The 10,435-nt window shown below is 30.3% G+C and overlaps 7 protein-coding genes across 7 annotated transcripts; 4 read left to right on the top strand and 3 right to left on the bottom strand.

The window, feature by feature from the left end:
* Positions 1-39: 39 nt before the first annotated feature.
* LOC139098584 (adenylate kinase 7-like) lies at positions 40-2,679 on the bottom strand. Its single transcript, XM_070650814.1, has 5 exons — positions 1,795-2,679; positions 1,411-1,683; positions 782-1,227; positions 387-681; positions 40-324 (listed from the first exon to the last, which is right to left on the bottom strand). Exons 1-5 carry the CDS (start codon positions 2,677-2,679, stop codon positions 40-42), a joined length of 2,184 nt encoding a protein of 727 aa, XP_070506915.1.
* A 1,157-nt stretch (positions 2,680-3,836) lies between these two features.
* LOC139098575 (histone H4-like) lies at positions 3,837-4,148 on the top strand. Its single transcript, XM_070650802.1, has one exon. The coding sequence runs from the start codon at positions 3,837-3,839 to the stop codon at positions 4,146-4,148; it is 312 nt and encodes a 103-aa protein (XP_070506903.1).
* A 423-nt stretch (positions 4,149-4,571) lies between these two features.
* On the bottom strand, positions 4,572-5,057 carry LOC139098866 (histone H4-like). Its single transcript, XM_070651230.1, has one exon. It carries the CDS (start codon positions 4,981-4,983, stop codon positions 4,672-4,674), a length of 312 nt encoding a protein of 103 aa, XP_070507331.1. The 5' UTR covers positions 4,984-5,057; the 3' UTR covers positions 4,572-4,671.
* Positions 5,058-5,778: 721 nt separating this feature from the next.
* On the top strand, positions 5,779-6,359 carry LOC139098638 (histone H2A-like). Its single transcript, XM_070650881.1, has 2 exons — positions 5,779-5,952; positions 6,017-6,359. The coding sequence occupies exons 1-2, from the start codon at positions 5,823-5,825 to the stop codon at positions 6,262-6,264; spliced, it is 378 nt and encodes a 125-aa protein (XP_070506982.1). The 5' UTR covers positions 5,779-5,822; the 3' UTR covers positions 6,265-6,359.
* Positions 6,360-7,690: 1,331 nt separating this feature from the next.
* On the top strand, positions 7,691-8,777 carry LOC139099071 (speckle-type POZ protein-like). Its single transcript, XM_070651472.1, has 4 exons — positions 7,691-7,702; positions 7,835-8,007; positions 8,075-8,550; positions 8,609-8,777. The coding sequence occupies exons 2-4, from the start codon at positions 7,858-7,860 to the stop codon at positions 8,730-8,732; spliced, it is 750 nt and encodes a 249-aa protein (XP_070507573.1). The 5' UTR covers positions 7,691-7,702; positions 7,835-7,857; the 3' UTR covers positions 8,733-8,777.
* A 295-nt stretch (positions 8,778-9,072) lies between these two features.
* LOC139098565 (histone H3-like) lies at positions 9,073-9,483 on the bottom strand. Its single transcript, XM_070650791.1, has one exon. It carries the CDS (start codon positions 9,481-9,483, stop codon positions 9,073-9,075), a length of 411 nt encoding a protein of 136 aa, XP_070506892.1.
* Positions 9,484-9,943: 460 nt separating this feature from the next.
* Positions 9,944-10,330, top strand: LOC139098556 (histone H2B-like). Its single transcript, XM_070650783.1, has one exon. The coding sequence runs from the start codon at positions 9,944-9,946 to the stop codon at positions 10,328-10,330; it is 387 nt and encodes a 128-aa protein (XP_070506884.1).
* The last annotated feature ends 105 nt before the right edge of the window (positions 10,331-10,435 follow it).

The raw sequence follows: 10,435 nt of genomic DNA, 5'->3' as shown, positions 1-10,435 counted from the left end.
AAAAGTTATTTTTTCTAATGAATCAAAATTCACAGCTTTTTATTCATGTCCGGTGCCTTTAATTTCAGGATCACATTTTGACAAGCTTTTAAATTCATCCACAATTTGCTGGTCAATTTTAGAGTCACAATTTACATCAAAACTACCTTGAAACAAATAATTTCCAATAAATTGAACTGGATCTTCTGGACGAAGCTTTGTGACTTGAACGAAAGCATCAGTCACTTTTGGCAGCACATATTTCATCAAGTATTGACGAACTGGTAAGCTTTGTTGCTCTAATTTATGAAATTCTTTCTCTTTTTGTTCCATAACTTGCTTATTCTGTTAATTATAAAATTACATAAGTCACAATTAGCACACAGCTGTTAAATGTCTCTTCTTACCCACTCTTCGAGCTTAATTTGATTCTCTTCAAATTCCTTTTGAGCTCTTTTTCGTTCCATTTCTTTTCGTTCGGCTGCTTCTTTGTCAGCAATCAGACTTTTAATTTCATTTATTTCATCTTGCTCTTCTTTTGACAATTCATAAGAATGTGGATGTCCAATTTTGAGCTTTAATTTTTCAAATATTTCTTGAATTTCTCGATCATTCAAGTCATGATTGATTGTTATTTCAAGTGGAACAATGCCACGATCGAGAAAGAAGTTGAGGATCGACACTTCTTCATCGTGCTTATCACTAAAACATAAATTGAATTAATGGTTAGAAAAATTTTAAAAAAATAACGGACAAATTATTTTTGAAAAATCATGACAGACAGACAAATTTGAGTAATTACTAATAATCTGTTAAATCTTGTTGAATTTGATCCTTTTCTTGTCTTGTGTCTTCATCTTGGCAATTCTCATTAATTTGCGCACTTCTATTGATAATAATCACATAGTCAGGCTTAGTTTTCTCATTAAAATGATCATTATTTAGAAAGATCCTTGATGCCATTGTGCTATCTAACTGGAAGTTACTTAAGACATATCCCTGATGCATTGTACATCCATGACATGACAATTTCTCAACCAGAAAATCGCTAATATCATCAAAAGTGTAGTTTTTGGACAGTAAAATTTCATCGACTTTTTGTTTTTCTTGCTTCCAATTTTCCAAAAGATTTTCATTGCTGCTGATCAGTTCATTGTATTTTATGGTCTCTAAGGCTTCTTGCGAACATCTAAGTGACATCCTTTCCATGTATGACAAATACTGTTCGATATAATGCACTTTCAATGCCTATAAATCAGTCATTAAGTAAGTAATGTAAAAACCGTAAAGAGCAAACGGTTGGAGACATTCAAAGCAGTCCAGCTGGTGGACAAAAATATGTTGATGGCGAGTTAATGACTTGTTCTAACGTATTTTAGTCCACTCGTACACTGTCTAAGATTTCATGTATTTCCACTATCATTAACTCACCAAACGACATTGATAGTACTTTAAAAAGCATTTATGATCAATAGGATGAATGCAATAGAACTGACTAAGCTTTTTTCCAAGTTTTCCCTGATAAGTATGTGGACTTCCGTCAATTACAATTCTTATTGGCTTTAATTTTCTGGAACTGTAAAATTCATTTGCGATTTGTTCAGCATAGTCCTTTAAATTTTGTCCATTAATTGTAAACTCAAAGTTTTTTAGATAGTCAGACTCCAAGCGAAGATTAAGCATCATGTGATTATAGGTTCTTTGCTATAAAAATAACGGATTTTAAAAAGTTCAAATTGATGACGGATTTTAAAAATTCGAATTGATAACAAAATTTAAATTTCCAAAAACCGTTAAAAATTCAATTTTGCTTACCGTAATTTTATCATTGCCCATAGCCAATATCTCATCCTTTTCACAGATTCTGATCATTACTTCACTTTCGCTAATTGATTGTGCAAATATTGTAGCAATTTCAAATTCATTTAATGGATTTGGTTGAACAGCCAATATGTAATTGCTTGAAACATCCGGAAAATTAATTATAAGATCCAGAACAATTTTAACAAAATCATGAATGTATATAATTGGCAAATAATTAACTCCTGGCATGAAAACATCAACATATGGATGATTAAAGTAGCACTGCTTGAAGATGTAGTGAAAAATGTCTTGTTGTTCCCCATAAATAATTCCTGGACATACAACCATACTTTTAACAGAATCTTTGTATTTCTTCTGCAAATTCATGACTTTCCTTTCAAGCAGTAAGTGATCATTAAAGCATGGATGTGGACGCCGTTTCCGATAACTTGAATCTGTCACTATTTCGTCCTTTTGTGCTGTTTTTCCCCATGTCAAAATCGTAGAAATTAATATCAATTTAAATTTTAATTCAGTTCCGTTTTCCAGTAGATTCTCTAAATAGTTAACGATTGCTTTAGATTCTAGTAGCTGTAAATTGTCCTGTGAGATGTCCAAAATAATGAAATCGCATTGAGATACATCATTTAAGAAGCTTTCACTGTTTGAAGTCCAGAATTCAAAATCAGATAGCTGAGCAGCTTGACTTTCTTGGAAAGTTCCATAAATTTTATATTTACTTCCTTTACTGAATGAAATGCTGTATGACAAAAGGTTTTTGGCGATGAATTTTGAATGATATGAATTCACGTAGCTGATGAAAACTTTATGGACCGTTTTGTCATCATACTCATAATTTGTTGTGTCTGGATTAGATGCTAAAGTTTCGTCACTCATTGTTACTGAATTTAACTTACCAAAATTGATCTGAAATATTTTCAATGATAATTTGATAAATTCTAATTAATAAAAAAGTTCAGTTTAGTGTCCATAGTCCGGGGTAAAAGCATCTTTATTTATTAAATTATTTATTATCAAAAATCCTGTAGAATCTTCTTATTTAACTTAACTATTTTTCTTTAGACATCATATATTTTGTTACAGCTTTAACGCCTTCTGAGACGGCATGCTTAGCCAATTCTCCGGGGATTAACAAAACAACGCTTATCTGAACTTCACGACAAGATAATGTTGGACGGTTGTTTTGTCTGGCTACATTTGAAGCTTCTTGAGCTAATCTATCTAAAAAGTCGTATATAAAGCTGTCAATAATTTCCAAAGCTTTTGATGAAATGGTACAGTTTGGAGCCGATTGCTTTAATTTTCTGTGGATGTAAGTGGAGAACGTTGATTGTTTCCGTTTAGATCTACGTATTTTTTTATTATTTCGATCGCTAATAATAGATTCCTCATGGCCATTAATTTTTATCCTTATTGTCCTTTTCATTTTGTTTTGGTACTTGAATTAATATTGATCCTTATCTGCACGATGTTTCCTCGTTGAAGTCAAAATTATAAATGGAGATAATTGACACTATTTTGGTTCTTGTTAGCCATATACACATTGATAAAAAATCTGAAAATGGCGGATCCAAAAAAAAACAATAAAACTTTAAAATCATCAAATATCTTAATAAACTGACGATAATGCATTTATATGAGTACTTTATGCTTCATTCTTTGAAATATCTGCTTATAATCTGTCCAAAGAAGGCTGAAGTTATATTTTTTATAAAATGATTCTACACTTTTTTTGATGACTTTAGTCTTTTTCAAATGTCACTGGATCATTATTGGAACGTTGATGATCATCAAAGCTATAAAATTAATGTCTTTTTTTCACCTGTTTGTAGTGAATTCATGATTATTTCATGTGAAATTAATTTCATTGTTTACATTAGCACTAACCATTCAAAACTTTACATTCACTAACACTACTACAAATATCTTGCTTAAAAGAACTCAATTTTCATAAAATCGTTCATTCAGTTTTCGGACATCAAAGAGTAAAGATCTAATTTAAAATATTAAAATATAATATAATATAATTAAAAATGACTGGACGCGGTAAAGGAGGAAAAGGACTTGGAAAGGGAGGTGCAAAACGTCATCGTAAAGTTCTACGTGATAATATCCAAGGAATAACAAAACCAGCAATTCGTCGTTTAGCACGTCGTGGTGGAGTTAAACGTATTTCTGGATTAATTTATGAAGAAGTACGTGGAGTATTGAAGATCTTCCTGGAAAATGTTATTCGTGATTCTGTGACATATACTGAACATGCAAAAAGAAAGACAGTTACAGCTATGGACGTAGTTTATGCACTCAAACGACAAGGACGAACATTGTACGGATTTGGAGGTTAAATCGACTCTAGCAACAAAAGAATATTTAAAACGGTCTTTTTCAAGACCAACAATTTTCATTAACTAAGAAAAATCATTTTAATTGAATAAAAATTTAGGCTTAATCACAATAAGATCGCTTTTTCATACATACATAGATTTGTCAAATTGAGATGTAACTGCAAATATGGTCATAACTGTTGGATGATACACATTCTGTTCGATCTGATTAGAACTGTGATACTGCTCTTCGATTTTGTTATTAATTTATTGAAAGCTAAAGTAGTAGATTGAGGAATAAATTACAGTACAGGATCTTGAGGCAGCGAGTATTCTGGATTTTGTTTTTCAGGTTATTACATGTTAATCATGTAATTTTCATGATATTACGTTTTTATTTTCTTAATCGACAAGCTGAAAAAGATTTCTTTTAGTAAAATACAATTTTATATTCCTTTAAACTATTGCTTTTTATTGATATCCATAAATTGAAATTACATTTTATATAAACTTAATTAAACTATATTCTTTGAATTCCTGTCAATTAACCTCCAAATCCGTACAATGTTCGTCCTTGTCGTTTGAGTGCATAAACTACGTCCATAGCTGTAACTGTCTTTCTTTTTGCATGTTCAGTATATGTCACAGAATCACGAATAACATTTTCCAGGAAGATCTTCAATACTCCACGTACTTCTTCATAAATTAATCCAGAAATACGTTTAACTCCACCACGACGTGCTAAACGACGAATTGCTGGTTTAGTTATTCCTTGGATATTATCTCGTAGAACTTTACGATGACGTTTTGCACCTCCCTTTCCAAGTCCTTTTCCTCCTTTACCGCGTCCAGTCATTTTTAATTATACTATATTATATTTTAATATTTTAAATTAGATCTTTACTCAGTGATGTCCGAAAACTGAATGAACAACTTTATGAAAATTGAGTTCTTTTAAACAAAACATTTGTTGTAGTGTTAGTGATTATATAATTTTGAATGTGTTAGTGCTAGTGAATGTAAACAATTTTGGAATATTTTTGATATGAAATTATACAGTTTTACATAAATAAACTACATGGGTGAGCTAAATTCAATGTGTTTTTAAAAGATCCCATCCTTAGGTAAGCACACAAATTAGCAAAATTAATTTTCCACGTTTTTCGCATGAAAATTTAAATTAATTAATTCAATTTTAAAGAAATAATTTACCATGGTAATTTGATACTCTAATGAATTGTTTACAGTTTTGAGCAAGTTTCTAAGTCAATTTTCATGAATTAAAGCACATTTTTCATGATAAATATATTCATCTGTTTTTTGACCGCCATTTTATATTATTTCGTTTGCCGCCATCTTCGATTTGTTTCTATAAATTTTGCTATAATTATTTTTATTAAATTAACGAAGTTTTATTAGTAAAAAGCTTTGTAAAAAAAGATCAAAAATAAATATAGTATTTGCACTATAGATAGTGGCAATAAATGTAATTAAAGCTATTTTTTCTCATCCATCAATCAGAATGTATTTTTACCGGTTTTTCCAAATTTGAAATGTTTGCTATGAGTTTTTGTGTTGCTATAATTTGCTATAAAAAATCAACTATAAAAAGAGCACATTTTTTGAGAATAATTCATTATACTTTGAGAATTTAAGTAGATAACATCATTTAATAACTATTAATAGAAGGTAAATATGTCAGGAAAAGGTGGAAAAGTTCGTTCAAAGGCAAAGAGCCGTTCAACAAGAGCAGGATTAGCATTTCCTGTTGGTCGTATTCATCGTTTATTGAAAAAGGGCAATTATTCTGAGCGTGTCGGTGCCGGTAAATATAATTAAACAAGTTTTTATTCTGATTAAATATTAACTTTATGTATAATTCCATTTAGGTGCTCCTGTTTATCTTGCCGCTGTTTTGGAGTATTTGACTGCTGAGATCTTGGAATTGGCTGGAAATGCTGCACGTGATAACAAAAAATCCAGAATCATTCCGCGTCATCTTCAATTGGCCATTAAAAATGACGAAGAATTAAACAAATTGTTAAGTGGAGTAACAATTTCGCAAGGAGGTGTTTTACCGAACATCCATTCAGTTTTGTTGCCCAAGAAGACTACCAAACGTAGCAATGATGAATAAGTACGAGAAAATTAATTATCAGAACAATAATAAAGACATGTATCATTAAGACAATTAGTAATTTTGGAGAATAAAGAAAGGTCGTTAAAATATAATTTTGTGCATTGAATCATTGTTTTAATTTCAGGACTAATTTTTATAATGGTGATACAAAATTTAAAACAGCAACGAATTTCATATTTTCAAAAATTAATAGGAATTACAAGTAACAATGAAGGTCCTGTAATTGAATTTGTCTACATAGTATAATGTGTTGGTCTAAGGCCGTCTTATCTTTAAATAATATCACCCAACACACTGGACATGCAAGCTTGCCTTGATACTGATGAACTGACATCAAATGTCTGGTCAATGACGTATTATTTTTATATTTTTTTGAGCATATTGTACAGTGGGCTGAATTAATTTTGTAGTATGTGTGGACATACTTCATATGTCTGACGATGTTTCTCTGTTGTACTTCCATCTCACAGATATTACATTTGACTATGACTAGTCTAGCTGTCTGATGACTCTTCATATGATCGATGATGTCCGTTCTGGATTTGAAAACTTTTCCATCATAATCACAAATAAAATGTTCAGTTAATTCATTCAAGTGCATCAATGTCTCGTGATGAGTTAAACTGCGTCGACTGCTAAATCCTTTCCCACAAATTGTGCAGACAAAGTTTAGATTTGATTCGTCTGGATGGAATTTCTTCATATGCCTGCTTAAGGTAACTTTCAACAGTTTTATATCGCAGAATTGACATTTGACTTTTGATACTGATTTTATCTTTCGGATTGGATGTTTGATAATTTTTGAGCTGCATTCGGTCTGAGTTTGAGCCTTCCAGTCTGTATGTGATATTGCCTTAGACTTGTAAGCTGGAGATCCTGATGCACTGTAGTTCGATGATGTGTTTGTATTTTTGATTTTCTTTGTCATTTTTGAATTAGTTTTTGTAGAAATTTTAAAGTTTCTTTGTATTTTTCTGATGTAATTAATTAAAAATATATGGTCAAGCAAACAAACTTCCGTCAAACAAAACTAAAACCATCAAAATTTTTCATTATTCATTTTGTAAAATACATTTAATAGTGTTAGTAATTTTTATAACTAAAATAACGAATTAGGTATAAATTTTCAAAAAATTACAGCAAACTTAAAGGGCATCAAACTATGATACATTCAAATAAAATATGATCGTTATTATGTCTGTCGGTCACAAGTTTATAATAGTTTTGCTAGTAACGCATGTAATTGACAAATCAAAATTAAATATATTTTAATCTAAACTATTTATTATTTATTTATAAAAATGGATTTAAATGAATGCCCATCACGTAATATTGAATGGAACATTCATAATATTACTAAGGAGCTCTTAACAGAAGCAAAATATTCAATTTCTAGTACTTTTGAAATTCAACTTGATGAAAACGTCACAAAATGGTGAGCAAATGGTGTTAAATTGAAAATTAATTTTTAATCAACTTTTTTGTAGGAATTTAAAAGCTATAGTTAAAGAATCAAACTTTCATGTTTATCTTTGCTCTATACATTCTAATGTTACTTGGTCTTCAGTCAAATTTGAAGCTTTTGTTCTTATGTTTAGCAATGTAAAGGAAAATCAAAAAAGATTGCAAAGAGACTTTAAAGACATCAAAAGTTGGGGTTGGCCGTTGATTTCACTTTCTGAATTATTTGATAATTCTGATAAATATCTCAAAAATGGAACATTAACAATTGGAGCAAAGGTAAGATAAAGTTTCAATTAACAGTTAGAAGAATGTTTTACAGCATTTCACTATTAAATCATCCTAGATTGAAGTCTTAAAAACAGCACCAGCGAATCTTAATGGAAAGTTCAAAGTCGAATGCCAACATCTCGCAATATACAAGGATTATTTCGAAACAAAATTATACAGTGATTTGACATTTGTTTGCTCAGACAATATTGAAATAAAAGCACATCGATTTGCTCTTGCTCCTGCCTCACCTATTTTAAGAAAACTTATCGATATTGAACCGAGTAGCATAATTAAAATTAACGACATTGATGGTGAAAACTTGACGGAAATTTTTCGATACATTTATACTAAGGGAGTTGTTGGCATTGATCAATTTGCACCGAAATTGATTTATGGAGCTGAAAAGTATGGATTGGATGAACTGAAGAAGGTTTGCGTGTTAACTATGATCAAAAATTTGTCTGTTAAAAATGTTGTGGATTATTTCCTGTTAGCTGATCAACATGGCATTGAGGACTTGTTAGATCGTTGCATTGTGTTCATTAAGGAGTAAGTATTATGCGATTTGTGTACCATTAAATTATGTAAGTAATATATATTTTTTCAGACATCAGGTTTTAGTTGAAGATGAGGAAATTTGGATGAGATTAGACTATAACCATTTAAAAATGATCTTGACACATTATCAAAAGAATCCAGTTTCTATCTTAAAGCTTGAATCGTCCTTTTAAAACATTTTATTTCTTAACTCTTCTGTACTTAATGTTCATTTTATGTAAAAGACACGAAAATAAAGTTACTGCTATTTTGTTATACGTTTAAATTGGTACCTCTGAAAATAAATAATTTACTCATAAATGTATCATTTGTTCTTCATCAATTTAGACAAAAAATCATAGAAATCAGAAATTCCTGGATTTTACAATAGAACCAGCTGAAAATAAATAAAGTATTAATTAAAGTAAAATCTAAACTCAATGTAACGTTTTATTGAAAGAAATCGTTTATGCTGTTTTATACAGTTCCATATTGTATTATACTTAAGTCAACTTAATCCTTAAAAATCATAATTTATGCTCGTTCTCCACGAATTCGTCGTGCCAATTGAACATCCTTTGGCATGATAGTTACACGCTTTGCATGTATAGCACATAAATTAGTATCTTCAAATAATCCAACTAAATAAGCTTCAGATGCTTCCTGTAATGCCATTACTGCTGATGATTGAAATCTCAAGTCAGTCTTATAGTCTTGTGCAATTTCACGGACCAAACGTTGGAATGGAAGTTTGCGGATCAACAATTCTGTTGATTTTTGATAACGTCTAATTTCACGTAATGCTACAGTTCCTGGACGATAACGATGTGGCTTTTTAATTCCACCAGTTTGGACTGTTGTTTTTCGTGCTGCTTTCACTGGAACTTGTTTTCTTGGTGCTTTTCCACCTGTCGATTTACGTGCTGTTTGCTTTGTACGAGCCATTTTATTACTAATTTTGTTTTTGTTGAATGTTTACTCTTTAACCTCTAAAAGTAGACTAAAATTTGGTTAAGAATTTTTAAGGATTTTATACTAAAACTTCTGTGACTGTGTTAGTGAATGTAAACAATTAAATATTTTAAGTGCATTTTGTGACTTATTTAATGAAAATTCCATTAGGTTGAGTGATGAAAATGATAAAAGAACGTACAATTATCTGAATAAAGGTAGTGAGGAGATATGGAGCATAAGAAATATGGTGAAAATAGATAAATAAACAAAAAAATTACTCTGATTGTGTTAGTGTGAAATATTAATTAAATTTAACTGACATTCCAAAATTCAAAAAAGAGTTCAGAAATAGAATTTTAAGTTCAAAAACTGAACTTTGTAAACAAAGCAAAAAATTGTCATTTAATTGTTTGTCGTTGTGGTGTAAATACCTAAAAGTGATTAATTAAGAATGTTTAAATATTCAGAATTCGCAAATTTCCAAGGAGCCAATTCAACGTTAATTTATAATCGAAGAACAAGAACTCATCACAAGCACACTAAATCATATGGAAGATATTATCGTCGAATGATGAAGGAAGTATGTCCTGAAATGCAGCTTTCATCCACATCAATTGCCATATTAGATGATTTGATTAAGGATTTATTTTTAAGAATAGTACGTGAAGCAAGTAATTTAGCAGAAATGAGTAAACGTAAAACAATGCTGGCTTGTGATATTGAAGGAAGCATTCGATTGGTTCTAAATGGACAGCTAATTAATCATGCTGCAAAAGAAGCAAAAAGGGCACTGAAAAATTTGGAGCAATCAAGTTTACTTGAATCAAAAATTGAGTAACGTGAAATTCAATAGATTTTATTTAATTTTTATGTCATGCTGAAAAGCACAACTTTTAAATAATTTTATCTTTTTAAGCTGGATCTTTTTGTCTCTTTCACACAC

Source organism: Chironomus tepperi, unplaced genomic scaffold, assembly GCF_022539635.2.
Source record: "Chironomus tepperi strain 1889 unplaced genomic scaffold, CSIRO-AGI_Ctep_v1 contig_37, whole genome shotgun sequence".
NCBI classification, from domain to species: Eukaryota; Metazoa; Arthropoda; class Insecta; order Diptera; family Chironomidae; genus Chironomus; species Chironomus tepperi.
This window is presented reverse-complemented; position numbering and strand designations above follow the sequence as displayed.

Bases quoted from the DNA above. Each gene is read 5' to 3' on its own strand.
- LOC139098584 (XM_070650814.1), bottom strand. From the start codon at position 2,679: ATGAGTGACGAAACTTTAGCATCTAATCCAGACACAACAAATTATGAG. The intron at 1,228-1,410 runs GTGAGTTAATGA...ACTGATTTATAG, and splicing joins AGTACTATCAATGTCGTTTG to GCATTGAAAGTGCATTATAT. The intron at 325-386 runs GTAAGAAGAGAC...TATAATTAACAG, and splicing joins AAATTAAGCTCGAAGAGTGG to AATAAGCAAGTTATGGAACA.
- LOC139098575 (XM_070650802.1), top strand. From the start codon at position 3,837: ATGACTGGACGCGGTAAAGGAGGAAAAGGACTTGGAAAGGGAGGTGCA.
- LOC139098866 (XM_070651230.1), bottom strand. From the start codon at position 4,983: ATGACTGGACGCGGTAAAGGAGGAAAAGGACTTGGAAAGGGAGGTGCA.
- LOC139098638 (XM_070650881.1), top strand. From the start codon at position 5,823: ATGTCAGGAAAAGGTGGAAAAGTTCGTTCAAAGGCAAAGAGCCGTTCA. The intron at 5,953-6,016 runs GTAAATATAATT...AATTCCATTTAG, and splicing joins TTCTGAGCGTGTCGGTGCCG to GTGCTCCTGTTTATCTTGCC.
- LOC139099071 (XM_070651472.1), top strand. From the start codon at position 7,858: ATGTTTAGCAATGTAAAGGAAAATCAAAAAAGATTGCAAAGAGACTTT. The intron at 8,008-8,074 runs GTAAGATAAAGT...AAATCATCCTAG, and splicing joins CATTAACAATTGGAGCAAAG to ATTGAAGTCTTAAAAACAGC. The intron at 8,551-8,608 runs GTAAGTATTATG...ATATTTTTTCAG, and splicing joins TGCATTGTGTTCATTAAGGA to ACATCAGGTTTTAGTTGAAG.
- LOC139098565 (XM_070650791.1), bottom strand. From the start codon at position 9,483: ATGGCTCGTACAAAGCAAACAGCACGTAAATCGACAGGTGGAAAAGCA.
- LOC139098556 (XM_070650783.1), top strand. From the start codon at position 9,944: ATGTTTAAATATTCAGAATTCGCAAATTTCCAAGGAGCCAATTCAACG.